At 49.8% G+C, this 16210-nt stretch overlaps 1 protein-coding gene across 1 annotated transcript; it reads left to right on the top strand.

The window, feature by feature from the left end:
• The first annotated feature begins 1641 nt into the window (after positions 1-1641).
• On the top strand, positions 1642-15724 carry LOC144931736 (uridine phosphorylase 1-like). Its single transcript, XM_078855975.1, has 7 exons — positions 1642-1801; positions 9033-9147; positions 9539-9697; positions 10220-10334; positions 11434-11646; positions 12322-12468; positions 15069-15724. The coding sequence occupies exons 1-7, from the start codon at positions 1776-1778 to the stop codon at positions 15269-15271; spliced, it is 978 nt and encodes a 325-aa protein (XP_078712101.1). The 5' UTR covers positions 1642-1775; the 3' UTR covers positions 15272-15724.
• Positions 15725-16210: the final 486 nt, after the last annotated feature.

The following is a 16210-nucleotide window of genomic DNA, read 5'->3' as shown; positions in this document are numbered from 1 at the left end:
CGTGTTAACGCTGTGCTAATTGCAGCGGCCACCAGCGGTTGCAGCGGTGACGTTACCCCCTTCTACAAAATACAACGTACGAATGGAAAACAAAATCTATTCTTTTGTTAGTTGATGCAGATATGGTGAGCTTGAGAATTGAATATTAATTCGTGCAAAGAGCGACACGGCCATTGCTCTATTTACGTTCATCTATTGCCGGAGACTTCCATTCATTATAGGCTGTGAATTATACATGCACATCCCCTGTCCAAAACGCTTCGCTGTCGATGACCGTGCAGGTTCACAATGTAAACTATGCAGGCCACCGCACATTATTCACCTGCGCGCCTTGTAACGCCATTCGTTGTGAGCCGCAGTGGTGGGCCGCGCTTTCAACGCCCGTTTTTCCATTCACGAAATGAAATCGATTTTGTGCAATCGATTTGACTAAAGCATACGAGTCTTGGTCCGCTTTATTTCTCAACTTTCCGGATCATGACCTCTTCCCCCTCCCCCATCATGCGGAGGTTTCCACGCCCTGTGCTGTTTTATCTCTCGTATGTTGTAGGGTCGTACCGCGGTGCTGTTCGGCATGACGCTTAATGTTCGTGATGCAGTCATTTTTAGTCTGTTGATGGTCGGGGATGCGGCTATCGACTCATCTCGACGAGCTGTACACACGATGCACCACCACTACGGTGCGTGCAAGCGTTCAGGGTTTCAGCGCAATCGTCCTCGCTGCGTTTCAACATCACAGAGTAGCACCGATTCCGGATTGATTGGTACCAAGGCCGTAGCCATGGAATCAACACTGGGGGGACCAAATCTTCCAAGGGGTGTGGGGTCCCCCCCCCCAGAAAAATATCTCAATTTGAAAACTAATTTTCTGCCATTTCCTGCTTAAAATATTTAAAAAATTCACTAACACATAGGATGGAATTTTTATTTCGTTTTGACAATAATGTCTAATAGTGTATTATATTACATTGCTCTGTTTTATCTTTTTTACCTTTTCATTGTATGTAATGGCAGAGATTAGGGATTAATAAACTACAACCATAACCACAATCATATAAACAGAAAGCTATTTTATAGAAATATATTGGGGGGGGGGGGACATTCTGAGCATCTTTGAATTGGGGGGGATATATTGGGGGGGGGAGGATGTGTTCCGCCCCCCCCCCAATATATATTATAATTACGGCCTTGATTGGTACCCCAGTCGCGGAGTTAAGTAGACCCCTGGAAAAATAGTGTCCCAGAAATAAAATATCAAATTGCCTCGACCATTTAGTAGTATTGGGTACACCCCCCCCCGCCATAAGAATAATTTGTGTGGTTCGGTCCGACAACGCATCAGAGAGTTGCTTTCTCAACGAAATTTGGTCAAAGAGGCTGCGTTAAGCACCGTGCGTTTATTTCCTTTCCACGGGCACAGGGAAGAAATCCCGCGCTGCTTAACGCAGGAGAAAGCATTCGCCCATTCATCCGCGTCGCGCGTTTGCACGCCCCGTGTGAGTCTCATCCCTCCACCCCCCGTCCCTTTCCCCTTAGCGGGACACGGCGTGGGACCCACCGGGGGTGGGACGACGCGTGTGTGGGGGGGTGGTGCTGGTGCAGGAAACACGCGTTGGTGAAATTAAAGGGCACACACACGGGGAGGGGAGGGGAGGGGGGGTGGCGAGGGGAGGGAGGCGAGTCCCCTGCTCACCAGGGGTTCGCCGGTTACCGGGAGGGAGCGCAACGGACGCACGGACAGACGAGTCGCGACCGACACCTCTGCCAGCCGAGACATGTCTGCCCCGGGACGAACCGGCGAGTGAGTGACGAAGCTTCGTGTTATCGACAGCGGTGTTGTGACCGGCTGTTGTCGACGGTGACTGGATTGTCGTCAGCTGTTGTTGTGGTGGAGACGGAACGTTGCGCCGGTTCGGCTGTTACAGTGGTGTGTTCGATGTGCCGGTTGAATTTGATGCTGTCGGTGGATGTTGTCGGCTGTCGTGATGGTGACCGGGATGTGTTTGTCTGCTGTTGTGATCGTGACAGTCGGTTGAATGTCTCCACTGTACCGGCTGCTGTGCTGGACGGAGGCTGTGAGTGATGCGCGTGGTTTGTGGCTGTTAGCCCCGACAGTGTGTCATGGTGATTGTTGTTGGTGGTGGTGATGATTGGTGATAGTGGTGGTGGTAATGATTGGTGATAGTGGTTGTGGTGGTGGTAATAATTAGTGGTTGTGGTGGTGGTAATGATTGGTGATAGTGGTTGTGGTGGTGGTAATGATTGGTGATAGTGGTTGTGGTAATGATTGGTGATAGTGGTTGTGGTGGTGGTAATGATTGGTGATAGTGGTTGTGGTAATGATTGGTGATAGTGGTTGTGGTAATGATTGGTGATAGTGGTTGTGGTGGTGGTAATGATTGGTGATAGTGGTTGTGGTAATGATTGGTGATAGTGGTTGTGGTGGTGGTAATAATTAGTGGTTGTGGTGGTGGTAATGATTGGTGATAGTGGTTGTGGTGGTGGTAATGATTGGTGATAGTGGTTGTGGTGGTGGTAATGATTGGTGATAGTGGTGGTGGTAATGATTGGTGATAGTGGTTGTGGTGGTGGTAATGATTGGTGATAGTGGTTGTGGTAATGATTGGTGATAGTGATAGTGGTTGTGGTGGTGGTGATGATTGGTGATAGTGGTGGTGGTAATGATTGGTGATAGTGGTGGTGGTAATGATTGGTGATAGTGGTTGTGGTGGTGGTAATGATTGGTGATAGTGGTTGTGGCGGTGGTAATAATTAGTGGTTGTGGTGGTGGTGATGATTGGTGATAGTGGTTGTGGTGGTGGTAATGATTGGTGATAGTGGTGGTGGTGGTGGTAATGATTGGTGATAGTGGTGGTGGTAATGATTGGTGATAGTGGTTGTGGTGGTGGTAATGATTGGTGATAGTGGTTGTGGTAATGATTGGTGATAGTGGTTGTGGTGGTGGTAATGATTGGTGATAGTGGTGGTGGTAATGATTGGTGATAGTGGTTGTGGTGGTGGTAATGATTGGTGATAGTGGTTGTGGTAATGATTGGTGATAGTGGTTGTGGTGGTGGTAATGATTGGTGATAGTGGTTGTGGTAATGATTGGTGATCGTGGTTGTGGTGGTGGTAATGATTGGTGATAGTGGTTGTGGTAATGATTGGTGATAGTGGTTGTGGTGGTGGTAATGATTGGTGATAGTGGTTGTGGTAATGATTGGTGATAGTGGTTGTGGTGGTGGTAATGATTGGTGATAGTGGTTGTGGTGGTGGTAATAAATAGTGGTTGTGGTGGTGGTAATGATTGGTGATCGTGGTTGTGGTGGTGGTAATGATTGGTGATAGTGGTTGTGGTAATGATTGGTGATAGTGGTTGTGGTAATGATTGGTGATAGTGGTTGTGGTGGTGGTAATGATTAGTGGTTGTGGTGGTGGTAATGATTGGTGATAGTGGTTGTGGTAATGATTGGTGATAGTGGTTGTGGTGGTGGTAATAATCAGTGGTTGTGGTGGTGGTAATGATTGGTGATAGTGGTTGTGGTGGTGGTAATGATTGGTGATAGTGGTTGTGGTGGTGGTAATGATTCGTGACGGTGGTGATGTTTTTGATGGTGGTGATTATGATTGGTGGTGGTATGGTGATGATGGTGGTAATGATTGGTGATAGTAGTGGTGATGCTGGCAATGATTGGTTGTGGTAATAATTGTTGGTGGTGTGGTAGTGATGGTGGTGGGAACGATTGGTGATGGTGGTAATGATTGGTGATGGCAATGGATAGTGGTGGTAATGATTGGTGGTAGTGATATCATGATTGTTGCAGGTGTTTTCGTGATGGTGGTAGTGATGGTGGTGGTAATGCTTGCTTATGGTGGTAATGATTGGTGGTGGTAGTGATCCTGCACGTAATCCCAGGTGGTGCTAATTATTGGTGGTAGTGATCGTAATAATGATTGTGCTGCGTGTTCCCCCCCCCATCACGGCGCACTCACACAATGCGTTATCGCGTTCGCCCGCATTGAGCAGAGCCACACGCGGTTCAGGCCGCACGAGTGGAGGGAGCAGTGCACATTCCCCTGTAACCCACGGTGACACTCCCACACCCCCGATACGTCCTTGCGATATGAACACGCACATCTCGTTATCGGCCCACCACTGGATGAGGGCATGGATCGGCCACGGCGTGCGGGTCGTGGGGGTTGTTTTGGCTGTGACGTTCACCGCGTTGGACGGTGCTGGTTGCTGTGAAAGCATCGAGGCGAGTGCGACAATGACGACCCGTCACACATCACAATGCAAATTCACACGGATTTGGGCAGGGTGACGCGTGTGGATTTTAATCACGCATGGTCCGTCCTACGTTGTGGGCCAACTACAGGTCACGTCGCCTGAGCTAATTTTTTCTAGATTTGAAGCTTTCGTGACTGCAGGAATCCATACTCTTTGGTTCCTTCGGTAAACTCACGTGGGTAGACAAAATAAAAGAGCACGACGTTTCGATCGCAACGCATGCGACCGTCTTCAGGTGAGAACTGGTGTGTTTGTCTCACCCGAAGACTGTCGCTTGCGTTGCGATCGAAACGTCGCGATCTATTATTTTGTCTACCTACGTGACTTTACCCAAAGAACCAAAGTGTATGTGTCATTTTTTGCCGTGTGCTGTGGAGTACAGTAAGACGATGATACGATTATTGTGCCAAATATGTCAGGAATGGAAACACGCGTGCTCTGCGAATGCGGGCAGAACAGTTTCACGTGACTTCAAAGGGCAGCCAACCAGCCTTACGCCATGGAGATAAGTACGTCTTATGGTCTTGCACCATGAACCCGGTCACCTTAGGTCGGTAACCGACCATTGCTGACATCCGTGGTCGTCATATCTGAACAACCCCAACCCCCTCGCCCGCCTCATCCACGCCATCCATCTCTTGACTAACCCCGCAGAGACCGGCGTGGTTTACCAAACGACCCTGTGGCTGACTCGGCGTGCAGAGAGGAGAGGAGGACTTAACAGTAGCTTTATAAGGGATCATCTATATATATAAAAAAGGGAAATGTGTGAATGTGTGTCTTTTCAAAATGTTTAGCATACTTCCAGACATGCAACAAACTTGAAATTTGGCATGTGGGTAGCTTCCAGACTGTACACAATGGAAAAAGTATAAAAATAGACCTTTGTATTTGGGGGGGGGGGCGCAATAATGGATATATTTTTCACGGCAAGTGAGCGGTGACGTCACATCTGTGATGTCACCCGCATGCGGCAGCGTCACGCAGTGTGCCTGCTGACGTCACGCTCCCCCCCCCTCCACCGCGTAGGCCGTGTATTAATCCAAGACAAGAATCCAAGTCCCGGGCGAAGCCGGGTAGTAAAGCTAGTTAATCATAAGAAAAAACTTTTTTTTATCAGTTACCTACACATTGTTACGACAGTTTTCAGTCATCTTGTGGGGAAACAGAACTGCTGAGCAGTGGAATTCTGAGCCGGGTCGTACCGTGTGTGTGAACTTTGCTCGCTGGGTGCTGCACGGAAGGGACTGTGCTTGGTTTACACAGCGCGTTCCCGTCACACTGAACGCCACGGTTAATTTGTGACTTCACATGCCCTTGCAAGTTCAGGTGGTAGTGACTATATGCAGCTGGCCTGTAATCCAGCACTGTTGGAGGCAGCGAGGGGTTGGCGGATCGCACAGATGTGAAACTCCCTTCCCCGTTGGCGTTGAGGAAGGTGCTATAACCTGGCTCGCCAGGAGAGGGCAGTGCATAAAGTGGACTAATCGCCATCTTTTTCCATCTGTACGGGGGATAAAGTGTTGTTCCCGTGGATTTTCTCTCTGGGTGCTCCGGCTTCCTCCCACGCGTATAATAACAAAACACTCTCTTTATTAATTGATTGAAAACAACTTAAAATAAAAAAAAACCCAATGCACGACCCTCATTTAAAACGAGTTCTACAACTCAGTGTGGCTTTCCTGGATAAGTAAATAAAGAAAAAGTGATTCCGGAGTGTAAGAATACTTTACAGAACTCCATTTGTCCCTGCGCTGCAACTTGAAGGTCTCGACACGTTGTTGACCGTGGGGGCTGTTTGGCCATACTTCACGACGCTGGTCAGTACGGGCTGGTAACAGGGCAGTGTTTAGACGGCACTCGCCACTGATGTTGGTCGTGAATCTAACTCAGGCTCCCAGGTTCAGTTATTCGTAATGAACTAATAACTATTGTTTTATTTTATATTAGTATTTGCCACATAAGGCAGATTGAGTATAACTGCCTACAACATCCAACACAAGAGTGGAAAAAGCTGACATCGTGAACCATTGTTAACAACTCCATCGGAAACCGCTCCCAACAAGGCTCGTTCATCCCATAATCTCTCCCAAAAAATGTTGTTCGCCCATAACCACTCCTCGAACGCATTCAGTTTCAGTTTCATTCATTTGGTATAGCCCTGTGAGCCATTCGGCGCTTGAATCGGGCGCAACCGCAACAAGCAAAAAACAAAAACATGAACAAGAAAACATCTTAAAGTGACTATGCGCAAACAGAAAATCCAGGAAAAAACTGCAAAGTCTTCCAGAAAAAAAGCACCGTACACCAACGCTGTGCAAAAATCCCAGTGGGATGCAAGTCAAACAACAACCACAAGACAACTTAGATTAAAGCCATCATTCTAACTCCGTACTACAACAAACAGACATGGCCAAACTAAACAACTTTTCGAAATCACCAAAATAAAGCCATACGCAATGTAACAGTGATCATAGGAACTGTGACAGAAATTTCACAATAAACGACATGAACAACATGTACCACCAAACCCTGCAGCCATAGCTGGCTGCATGAGTCACTCAAACAACATTGACAGGGACGCCAACACCCTGCTCAGACCCCTCTGCCCGGACCCACCCTCTGCTCCGACATCCTCCCCCACCTCTTCGCCTCCCACACGCAGCCCTCTAATGAATGTAGCGCACAGAAAGCATTCTGGGTCACGCTGACCCCACTCCCTTCACATACTGAGCTCCTGCGGATGCTGCTGGCTTTGCGTGTGAGACGGAGGGGTTGAAGAGGGCGGCGGCGGCGGTGGTTGGGGATGGGTTGGGGTTGATTGTGAAACGAAGGGACCGCGGCTGAATGCAAGAAGCCATATCATGCCTCCCTGGAAATTGCGTAAATCACGTTGAACTTCTTTCGCGCTGTACGTAGCCAACAGGGCCAATAGAAGGTACGGGAGAAGGACAACAAACTATACACAAAAAGCAGTTCTAAATAAATTAGTTTTCCATGTAGATGTTTTAAAGTACATAGCTCCAGTGGCTTCCTAATATCGGCATGAAGAGTGTTCCAGACGGCGCGCAGAAGTGCATTTGAAAGTGCGCGATGCAGTGGCCGTCTTTTATCTATGGTCTGCCAAAAGCTGCTGCGAGGATGACCGGAGTTTGTGTGATGGTTTATGATCCTTGACAAGATCAGAAAGGTGTTGTGGTTCTTTTGTGGCGAGCACTTTGTGTTGAGTGAAGAGCGTGATGGACGGTTCTTGAGCAGCTCACACAAAAACGACTAATTGGTACCACGCAGAGTGGCAAATACTCACAATTATTTTCTAAAATTAGATAATCTCAAAATTTACAAATACATATCATAGCAACGTCACTACAGTAGATTACGAGAAATACTGCTTTTAAGGAAGGGTATCTTGGTATGTTCGATATCGAGTGTATCGTTTTGGAAGCGCGAAGAATGCAATATTAAACATCCACGGAATATGAAACTAAAAATGAAGTGTGGCTGTAACTCGAATAGTTTGGTATATACCATGGGTTTTCTTCTGCCCATGGTGGACGGGTAGAATTTGCCTCTCCAAGTGGTACCGACCAACCCAGCTTGGCTCATGTCATCGCGCGAGCCATCGACCCTTGACCCCGCGTGTGTCGGGAGCTGTTTGTCGCGATAGTTTAATGGCTTATTGTCTTCTCTCTAATGTAAGATGCAGTACGTGCGTATTCTTTATGGTTCACATGTTCCACATTGTTACTCATGGAAACGTATGCATCATGCAATTATTACTGTTAAGGAAAGTATGTGGGTTTCCGCAGAGTGTGCTGCTTGGAAAAGCAAAAACTCAACTCTTTCTTATTTTACCAGGTAAGGCCCACTGGGCTATGTAGCTCTTTTTCAGAAGCAACCAGGTGACAAATGATAGCTCAACGAAGTCGCTTATCACGTAAGAATGGAGAGCAGCCAAATAAGTTGATTTTAAACGCGGAGACCTGGAGAAAAAATATACGCGACCACGGGGAGAACGTGCAAACTCTAAATACACAGGCGTCATGGTCTAAATATACACGCGTCAGGTTCGGGACCGAACCCACGACCTCCTGTATTACAGGCGAGGTAGTTAACATCTCGCCACCGTGGCGGAAGGCATCATGGACAGTGGTCGAGACTAATGATGGAGTGGCAGCCCATCGAGTGAACACACCCGGCGGGCACACCCACCACGGAGATGGATCAGCTCATAGGCGGATGCGAGACGAATTGTTGCATCCCAGATATGTGATGGATGGTGACGGCTTGGGAAAGGAATGCCTTCATCCAACAGTGGATTGATCATGGCCAATGATAATGACAATGATTGATGTCATACCACTGTGTGGTTGTCCCGTATATTGCAATGAGCACCACCCAAACTGTTTTTTTGAGTTTACGTGCTGGCTGCTTAATGACGCAATTGCTCAATTTACATCAGTGCTTCTATGCTTCAAATATTACTGTTGCTGTGCATGCATGTGGAATTGTACCGCTGACGCCTGTTAAATAAATAGCCGTTGTTGCCATAAAGAGACCCACTTAGTGAGTGCCAGGTGGTAAATCGTTGAATTGCACACCTCTACAAGTGGAACACCTGTGTTGGCTTGCCTCTCCAGGGAGGGGAGAGATTGTCGCTCGTTCTGTCACCTCACTTGATAATCTCCATCACCCTGTTTCTGGTCTGCCCTCTCACCCCCCTCCCCCCTCTCGTACTCAGTGGCCTCGTCAAGGTGATAAACCCTCACCTGGCCTCATTGCAGGATGACGTCCTCTACCACTTCGGCCTGGCCACCAAATCCCACGACCTCCCGGCCATGTTTGGGGACGTCAAGGTGGAGTGACTGACTGACGCGCACACACCACACAGCGTAGTAATGTTGTTCCCCTGGGATATGAGGATATGACCCTCACAGTATCGTAGGAAGAGCGGCAGAACCCGAGTTCGATTCCCGCTCATGGCCACCAAACACCAGTGACGATTATCTGAATTGGTTCTGGGCCTCCGTTAGGTCGACTCAGCCTCAAATGATTACCTGGTGCTGTGTGTAAGCATCGCCAGTGGGGAGACAAAGGCGGTCGGGCGTGGTGCTGGCCACCCACCCTTTAAAGGTGCTCGTTAAATGCGCTTGCCCCAAAAGTCTGTTAAGGCTATACGGGGGGATCTTTGTTTTTGTCTTAGTGCCTGTGTCTGCCGTGTGTGAATCATGTGCGCGCACGTGTCAGTTTGTGTGCGTGGGTGGCAGCGCGTGGCGGATGCTGGCCTTCGCGCGTTACATCGCCAAGGAGCTGGAGCTGCCGGACCAGGGAGATGGGCCCACCAACCTGTGCGAGGCCACGGACCGATACTGCATGTACAAAGTGGGGCCCGTGCTGTCCGTGAGCGTGAGTGGCACCTCCCTCTCTCCGGCACCAGCGCCACTCCGCACGAACGCAGTCCTCAAATGCGTCACCCTCATACTCAATTTCGGACGGCCGAAGACAGTCCAAAGTTTCACGAGTCGCGTTGTAAGGAGCTCGCCAAAAGCCATGCCCAGTTGACATACTCATGTGGGATGTCTAGATGCAACAGCATACCGTGGGCAGCGTGACGCTTTTGGATTCTCGAGTGTATCGTGGGCCAAGGGACTCGGAGACAGACACTTCTTTCATTGTTTAGCTGGTACCTGCTGACCCAACACGACACTCTAAGGTCTGCGTTGAAATACCTGTCATTACCTGTGTTGCTACATTAGGGGACGTGCTCAGAACACGTTACCCGTACAAATGTCTCGCTCACCTTGGATGGATCCCCAATGCACACTCCTCCACGAAGGCTCACTGCCAAGTTGTAGAGAATGTTGTGGTGCCGTTTGCCTTCACCCACTCCCCCACTTACCGCCACCACCCCCACCACTGTCGCCACAGCACGGCATGGGCGTTCCGTCTATCGGCATCATGCTCCACGAGCTCATCAAGCTGCTGTTCCACGCCAAGAGCCGCAACGTGCGAATCTTCCGCATCGGCACGTCCGGCGGCATCGGTGCGACGCACACCCCTCACTCCGTCTCAACGCCAATGTAGCCTGGCACCCAGCAGCACCGGCTCGCCTTCCGCTCGAGAAATTAAACCAATTGTTTGGCGGTGACACTAAATTCAGCTAGTGTGTTAGTGTGTACGTGGGGCCTTGAAGGGAAACATATCACAGGCGACGTTTTGAGCAATGACCCTTCTGCATAGCACATATATAGAAAGGCCAGAGGGATAGAGTGAATAAGAGACTGCAACGTGGGGCCTCCTAAGAAAACGATTTTGCGTTCAAGACTTACAATTGTCCACTTCAGACAGTCGGCAGAGTGAAGTATGGTCATAGAACCCCCCACGACCCTCATGGTGCAGAGAGACCCTCATGCAGCAGCGAATTGACAGGAGGACTGTGTATCAGCATGGATTCACAGTCGTGAAAATCACAATTATCATGGTTCGCAACGTAGAGTGGGAAAGAAGTTCTACATGCATACTGGAGCTCATTGCAGTCGAGCGTGATTAACAGTGCATGTGAGGACAAAAACGTCAAGGCATTAACCACGTGAATACTCCAATCCCTGTCTTCTGATTGGCTAATCTGGACCTTTCTATGCATCATTCAAACCTCAGGCTTGCTGAACATGCGGCGAATTTCAACAGGAGACACGTCTGGTGCTTAATAATATTCGACCACAGAGGGCACGTTCCGTCTTCCAGCATCTCAACATTTCATAAGACTGTCCTGCTTAATTTGATTAATTTTCTCATTTGAAAAAACGTTATTTGATCATTTAAAATTACATTCAATTAATACATTACAATTGTATAAGGCATTCTTGTACGACAGTACTCCAACATACACGGCTGGCACACCGCACCGCTGGTGATTAAAGTCGTGCGCTGCATACACAAGACTCTTATTTGTGGATAGCGTCCAACACGAGAGGATATCCAGACGCTGGATGACTCTTGACCGCCACACTTCCATCGAGTTGACGGCTGTCACCGGTTGATGTCACACGCTGACCGTGACGCACGGGGGGAGGGGGAGGGAGGGAGGGGTCGGAAGGTCATGTAAGTTTCCCATTTCGATCCTCGATCTCATGACCACGCAGGGCTGGAGCCGGGCTCCGTGGTGGTGTCGCGCACCGCCGTGGACGAGCAGTTCCGCCCCGAGTTCCGCCAGGTGGTGCTGGGCGAGGTGGTGACGCGCGACTCCGAGCTGGACGCCGAGCTGGCGCACGAGCTGCTGCAGTGCGCCAAGGACTTCGCCGACGAGTTCCCCACCATCGTGGGCGACACCATGTGCACAAACGACTTCTATGAGGGTGAGCAGCAACGCCCCGCAGGTGTGAGCGACGCCTGCGCGGCAGTGGGCATGCTGGCGACGGGGACCCCAGTGGCGCAGCGGCGTTGGCATGGGCTCTGGTGCGAGGAATTAAATGGGACCCCTGTTTAATTTCTACCCCCCCCCACCAAACCCGCTCTCTCTGTAGCCCGGTGCCATGTGGCCCTGGTGCAGTTGCACTGCCTGCACACACGATAGCTGCAATGTAGTCGAGAGAGGGGTCGGTGAGACATTTGGGTGGCCCTTATTTGGCAGTAGCTGGCACGTCGCTCAGAAGAGGACCGTTGCTCCCTGTCTCGAGATCACAAGGTGAATGAAGTCTTTGTCTGGACCAACTGATCTCCACCATCATCGTTCCAGGGTTAATTAAGTTAAGTACCTCCTAGTAAGAATCGCTCAGCGGGACGTCAGTTTTGGCTGTCCCGGTGTCTGCTGTGGAAGCCGTGGAATTTCCAACACAGGCACAGGACTGCCAATGAGCGCATGTGCGGCCCAACGCTCGTCTGAGTTTTGAGTCATCTCTTTGTTTTTTAATTTGGTTCATGTTGGTCCCTTACAAATCCCAGGTTTATCCTATTGCCGATTCACCGCTGGTGACCTCCCTATACTTGTGACCTCTCTGTGACCTCGTGCTTTGACCTCTTTGCGCACGTAGGTCAGGGTCGACTGGATGGGGCACTGTGCTGCTACACGTCGGTGCAGAAGCTCGAGTATCTGAAGCGCGCCTATTCGGCCGGCGTGCGAAACATCGAGATGGAGTCGTCCATCTTCGCCGCCATGTGCAAGCTCTGCGGCATCCGCGGTGAAGCCCTCGCGTGGCCCAGTGGTGCCAGCTTCGCGATGCCGTCGGCTTGATCCAGAGACGTTTTGGGGGTTTTGTTAAAGCGACTAGTTTTGACAAATCTCGGAGACTTTCTGGGATGAGGAAATTATGCAGATTTAAGAGCGATTCCCGGTGTGTGTTGAGGATCGTGTATTAGTGTACGACGTTTGTTTAATTTGTCATTTGTCCAGAGATATTTTTGAGGATGCTGGAAAGTCTATCGAGTGACATCTACCGATTCCTCAATGTCCGTTTGCGTACTTTTCGCTTTCACGGGTTGGCAACGCTGCACATCACCATGTAAATACGCCTATAGCAGGGTATTCAATTACAAAACGGCACGCACATCTGGGTTGAGAACCCCAGAATGGGTACATCCCACTGTAACCGTACACCCGACCATTTATAGATTATACGTTTCAGTGTTCTCCCCACATGCATCGGGTTTCTCCAGAAATTAAGATTTCCTTTCACGTTATTTTTAAAAGGTTAAATGTCCCAAGCAGGATCATCCTTCTGTAACTGTGTTGAGAGTTTTTTAGAAAATAATTAATATGAATTGGTTGTAACAATAGCAATATGTACAAACTAAAAACAAGGGCATTTAAAAAACCGTTGTCATCAACGTTCTGAAAAACATTGGGTAGAAAAAGCCTTGATGCATCAGGGTCTCGGTATTACTTCAAGAAGATTTCGTTATCGTCCTTTGCCTTGGAAGTGATGACGATCATAATGATCATGAATAGATTAGAAGGTAATATCAGGTGATTGCACGACCCTTGCACACAATTACGGTGATGCTCAGACACGTCACCCGAAACCTTTGTAAAAAAACAACAACATTGAACTCTTCGTGACCTGGCATCGTAGCTATGGATGTGTGCGCCAAGCGTGCGCCAAGCGTTCGTGGTGCCACGGTGGTGTCCCACTGACCACGAGCAAGCCGACTATCCTGTGTTGCTACTCAATTACAAACCAAAAAAAGATTTTGCCACCATCAAGATTCGCGTGGCCTTATCGCTGAAACATATGCAGGAAGTTAACGTTTTGGCCAACAAGCCCTTATTCAGAGGAGGAGGAAAAATTCATATTTTTATTGTAATTGGAGCACAAACCTTACTTTGTCGTGCCGAGAACGCTGCCAATTTTGAAAAGAGCTGGTTTACGAACAGTTCTCTGTTAGTCGACACTGACTGACAATCCTTCAAGCAATCCTCAAGTGATCCTTATCCACTGTTGCCCCCAATGTGTGCAACCCGTCGACCACCATCAAACCTCAGTTTTATTTTGCCGACCGCCATGTACCAACAAAATCGTTTTCAGAATTGAAACGACTCTAAATCGTAACGTCGGACCACTTCCCATGGTCTTGCAGACCACTAGGTCCACGGATTGCAAGTTGGCAACCACTGGCTTCGATCGCTGAAATTGATTTTGATGGTGACCTGCTACAATAAGAGGACAACAATTCAGTTCTTCGGGAACTGCCGATGGTTTTTGCACAACGCACGCAAGCGGAATACTTTTTGTACACATTTGTGTGCTCGAATTGTAAATGTTGTGAGTTTACTCTCCAACACACTGGTGTGCTGAATTAGTTTACGTGACAAACCTTACTAATTCGCTGTGTCAGGTGGCGGCGGGTTTAACGACACATTTGTATTTATGCGATTTAACCCCCCAAAAAAACTCTGTTATGGATAATATTGGTCCCGAAAGCCTACTCGTATTAATCTGACATTTCTGTGCGTTGTTTTAAAACGTTTCGTTTTCCGGCCTGCGCAGTTTTCTTCTGCTTCTGTCACGATCGCCAATGACCGACAGATTCGCGATTTCATGGATCAAGATTAAAGCGCACGAGTTGCAGTACCACCGTTCACCCGGCGGGTGACGCTACCACCCCCTCACTCGGCAGAGGTCCCCGTCGGGAAGCAATGGGGGGGGAGGAGGGGAGGCCCTTCGAGTGAACAGCCGCTAGAGGGAGGCAGCGACCCGGCACTGAAGCGGGAATTATTCGAATTTGAGAAGCCACACCGCGTGCCACATCCCCCCCCCCCACACAGACTGCCGCTCCGGGAATAGCCACGATTTTGGAGTCGAAATTCCGTTCAAGAATCCACGTGTTGTTTTCTTCTCTCTGCACCTTGTCGTTTGTATGAATGGCTCGTCTGTAACTGCCTCCTTTTGTGCCGTCCCGTGTGTGCTCTTGTCGCGTTGCAAGTACGGTCACGTGTTGTCGACGGACGGCCAGGTTCGATTGTGTCAGTCTCATCGGTGACGCCTCCTAAATGCAGCTGCCCCTTGCTTCCGTTCTTCGCGTCCGCACTTTTCTGTCTCGTTGGTAACGGCATGCAGTCGTCTCTATTGCTGTGTATTGTTTCTATTGTCTCATATACGTGCGTGGTGTGCGTCGTGTGCTTTGCAGGGTGTGGCGTGCTATGTGTGTTTCGCAGTGTGCGGTGCGTGGTGTGCGGTGGTTCGTGGTGTGCGGTGTGGTGATCCTCTGCGTGCTGTGCGGTGTCCGCAGCTGCCGTGGTTTGCGGTGTGGTGATCCTCTGCGTGCTGTGCGGTGTCCGCAGCTGCCGTGGTGTGCGTCACGCTGCTGGACCGCCTGGAAGGGGACCAGATCAGCAGTCCCCACGCCGTGCTCTCCGACTACCAGGAGCGGCCGCAGCGACTCGTGTCGCGCTACATCCGCAATCAGCTGTCCAGTGCGAGCGGCCGAGCGCATGGCCTCCGAGGGCCCAGCTCCAAAAGCAGCAACGAGGCCACGGCTCTTTGAGTCTCCACTCTGACCGGTCACTGCCTCAGCAGCGTCACCCTTTACCCGAGGACTCTGCTGCAAGTTCAACCCTTTACACCTAGAATGTTGATGCTAGTTCCACCCTCTACCCTAGAACTCGACCTCCCTGCCAACTCTGCACCCAGCACGCCCCACCCTGCAGCACTCTACCTCGAGCCTGGTTCCCAAACCCAGTTCTCCATAACACCATCCGATACCTCATATGTCCCGACTCTCCACCCCTGAACATCCCACCCCGACTCTCCACCCCTGCACTCACTCACCCACTTTTCTTCAACTCTCTACCTCTTCACTCACTCCCCCTACAGCCCGACTCTCCACCCCTGCTCCCACTCTCCTACTCCACCCCGACTCTCCACCCCTGCTCCCACTCCACCCCGACTCTCATCAATGCACCCACTCCACCCTGACTCTCCACCCCTGCTCCCACTCTTACACTCCACCCTGCAACCTCTCATGACTCATGTGGCCCAGCCTGTATCCGTATCACTCGTGAGTTCCTGTAAACAAATAACTTCAAGGCGGGGGGGAGCGGGGGGCTCCCTTTGTTGTGGGTGCAGGTTACGCAGCAGTTACCCCGTGGTTATCATGTGGTTACCCCGTGCTGTACGCTCGTAGTGTATCGAAGACTGTTCAACGTGTCTTGTCTGTTCAAGTGTCGCTGTTGAAGCGTACAAACAAGAGTTTGCTCGTTCGTTTAGTATTTATACTCAAATTAGTTATGTGCATTTCATTTGACATTGTACGTACTCAGGCGCCGTATGCTGAACTTAATACGTCACAAAGAGTGTTACTGTGTGTACACGTCTATGTATGTGTACGCGTGCTAGGGTTTCACTGTGTGTGCACGTGTATAGATCACGATAGCGATGGATACTGGTGTTGTAGCTAGCGTCTAGGACATATCATAGAGATGAC

Source organism: Lampetra fluviatilis, chromosome 1 (genome assembly GCF_964198595.1).
Source record: "Lampetra fluviatilis chromosome 1, kcLamFluv1.1, whole genome shotgun sequence".
NCBI classification, from domain to species: domain Eukaryota; kingdom Metazoa; phylum Chordata; class Hyperoartia; order Petromyzontiformes; family Petromyzontidae; genus Lampetra; species Lampetra fluviatilis.
The sequence above is the reverse complement of the archived record's forward strand: the minus strand, read 5'-3'. Positions and strand labels throughout refer to the sequence as shown.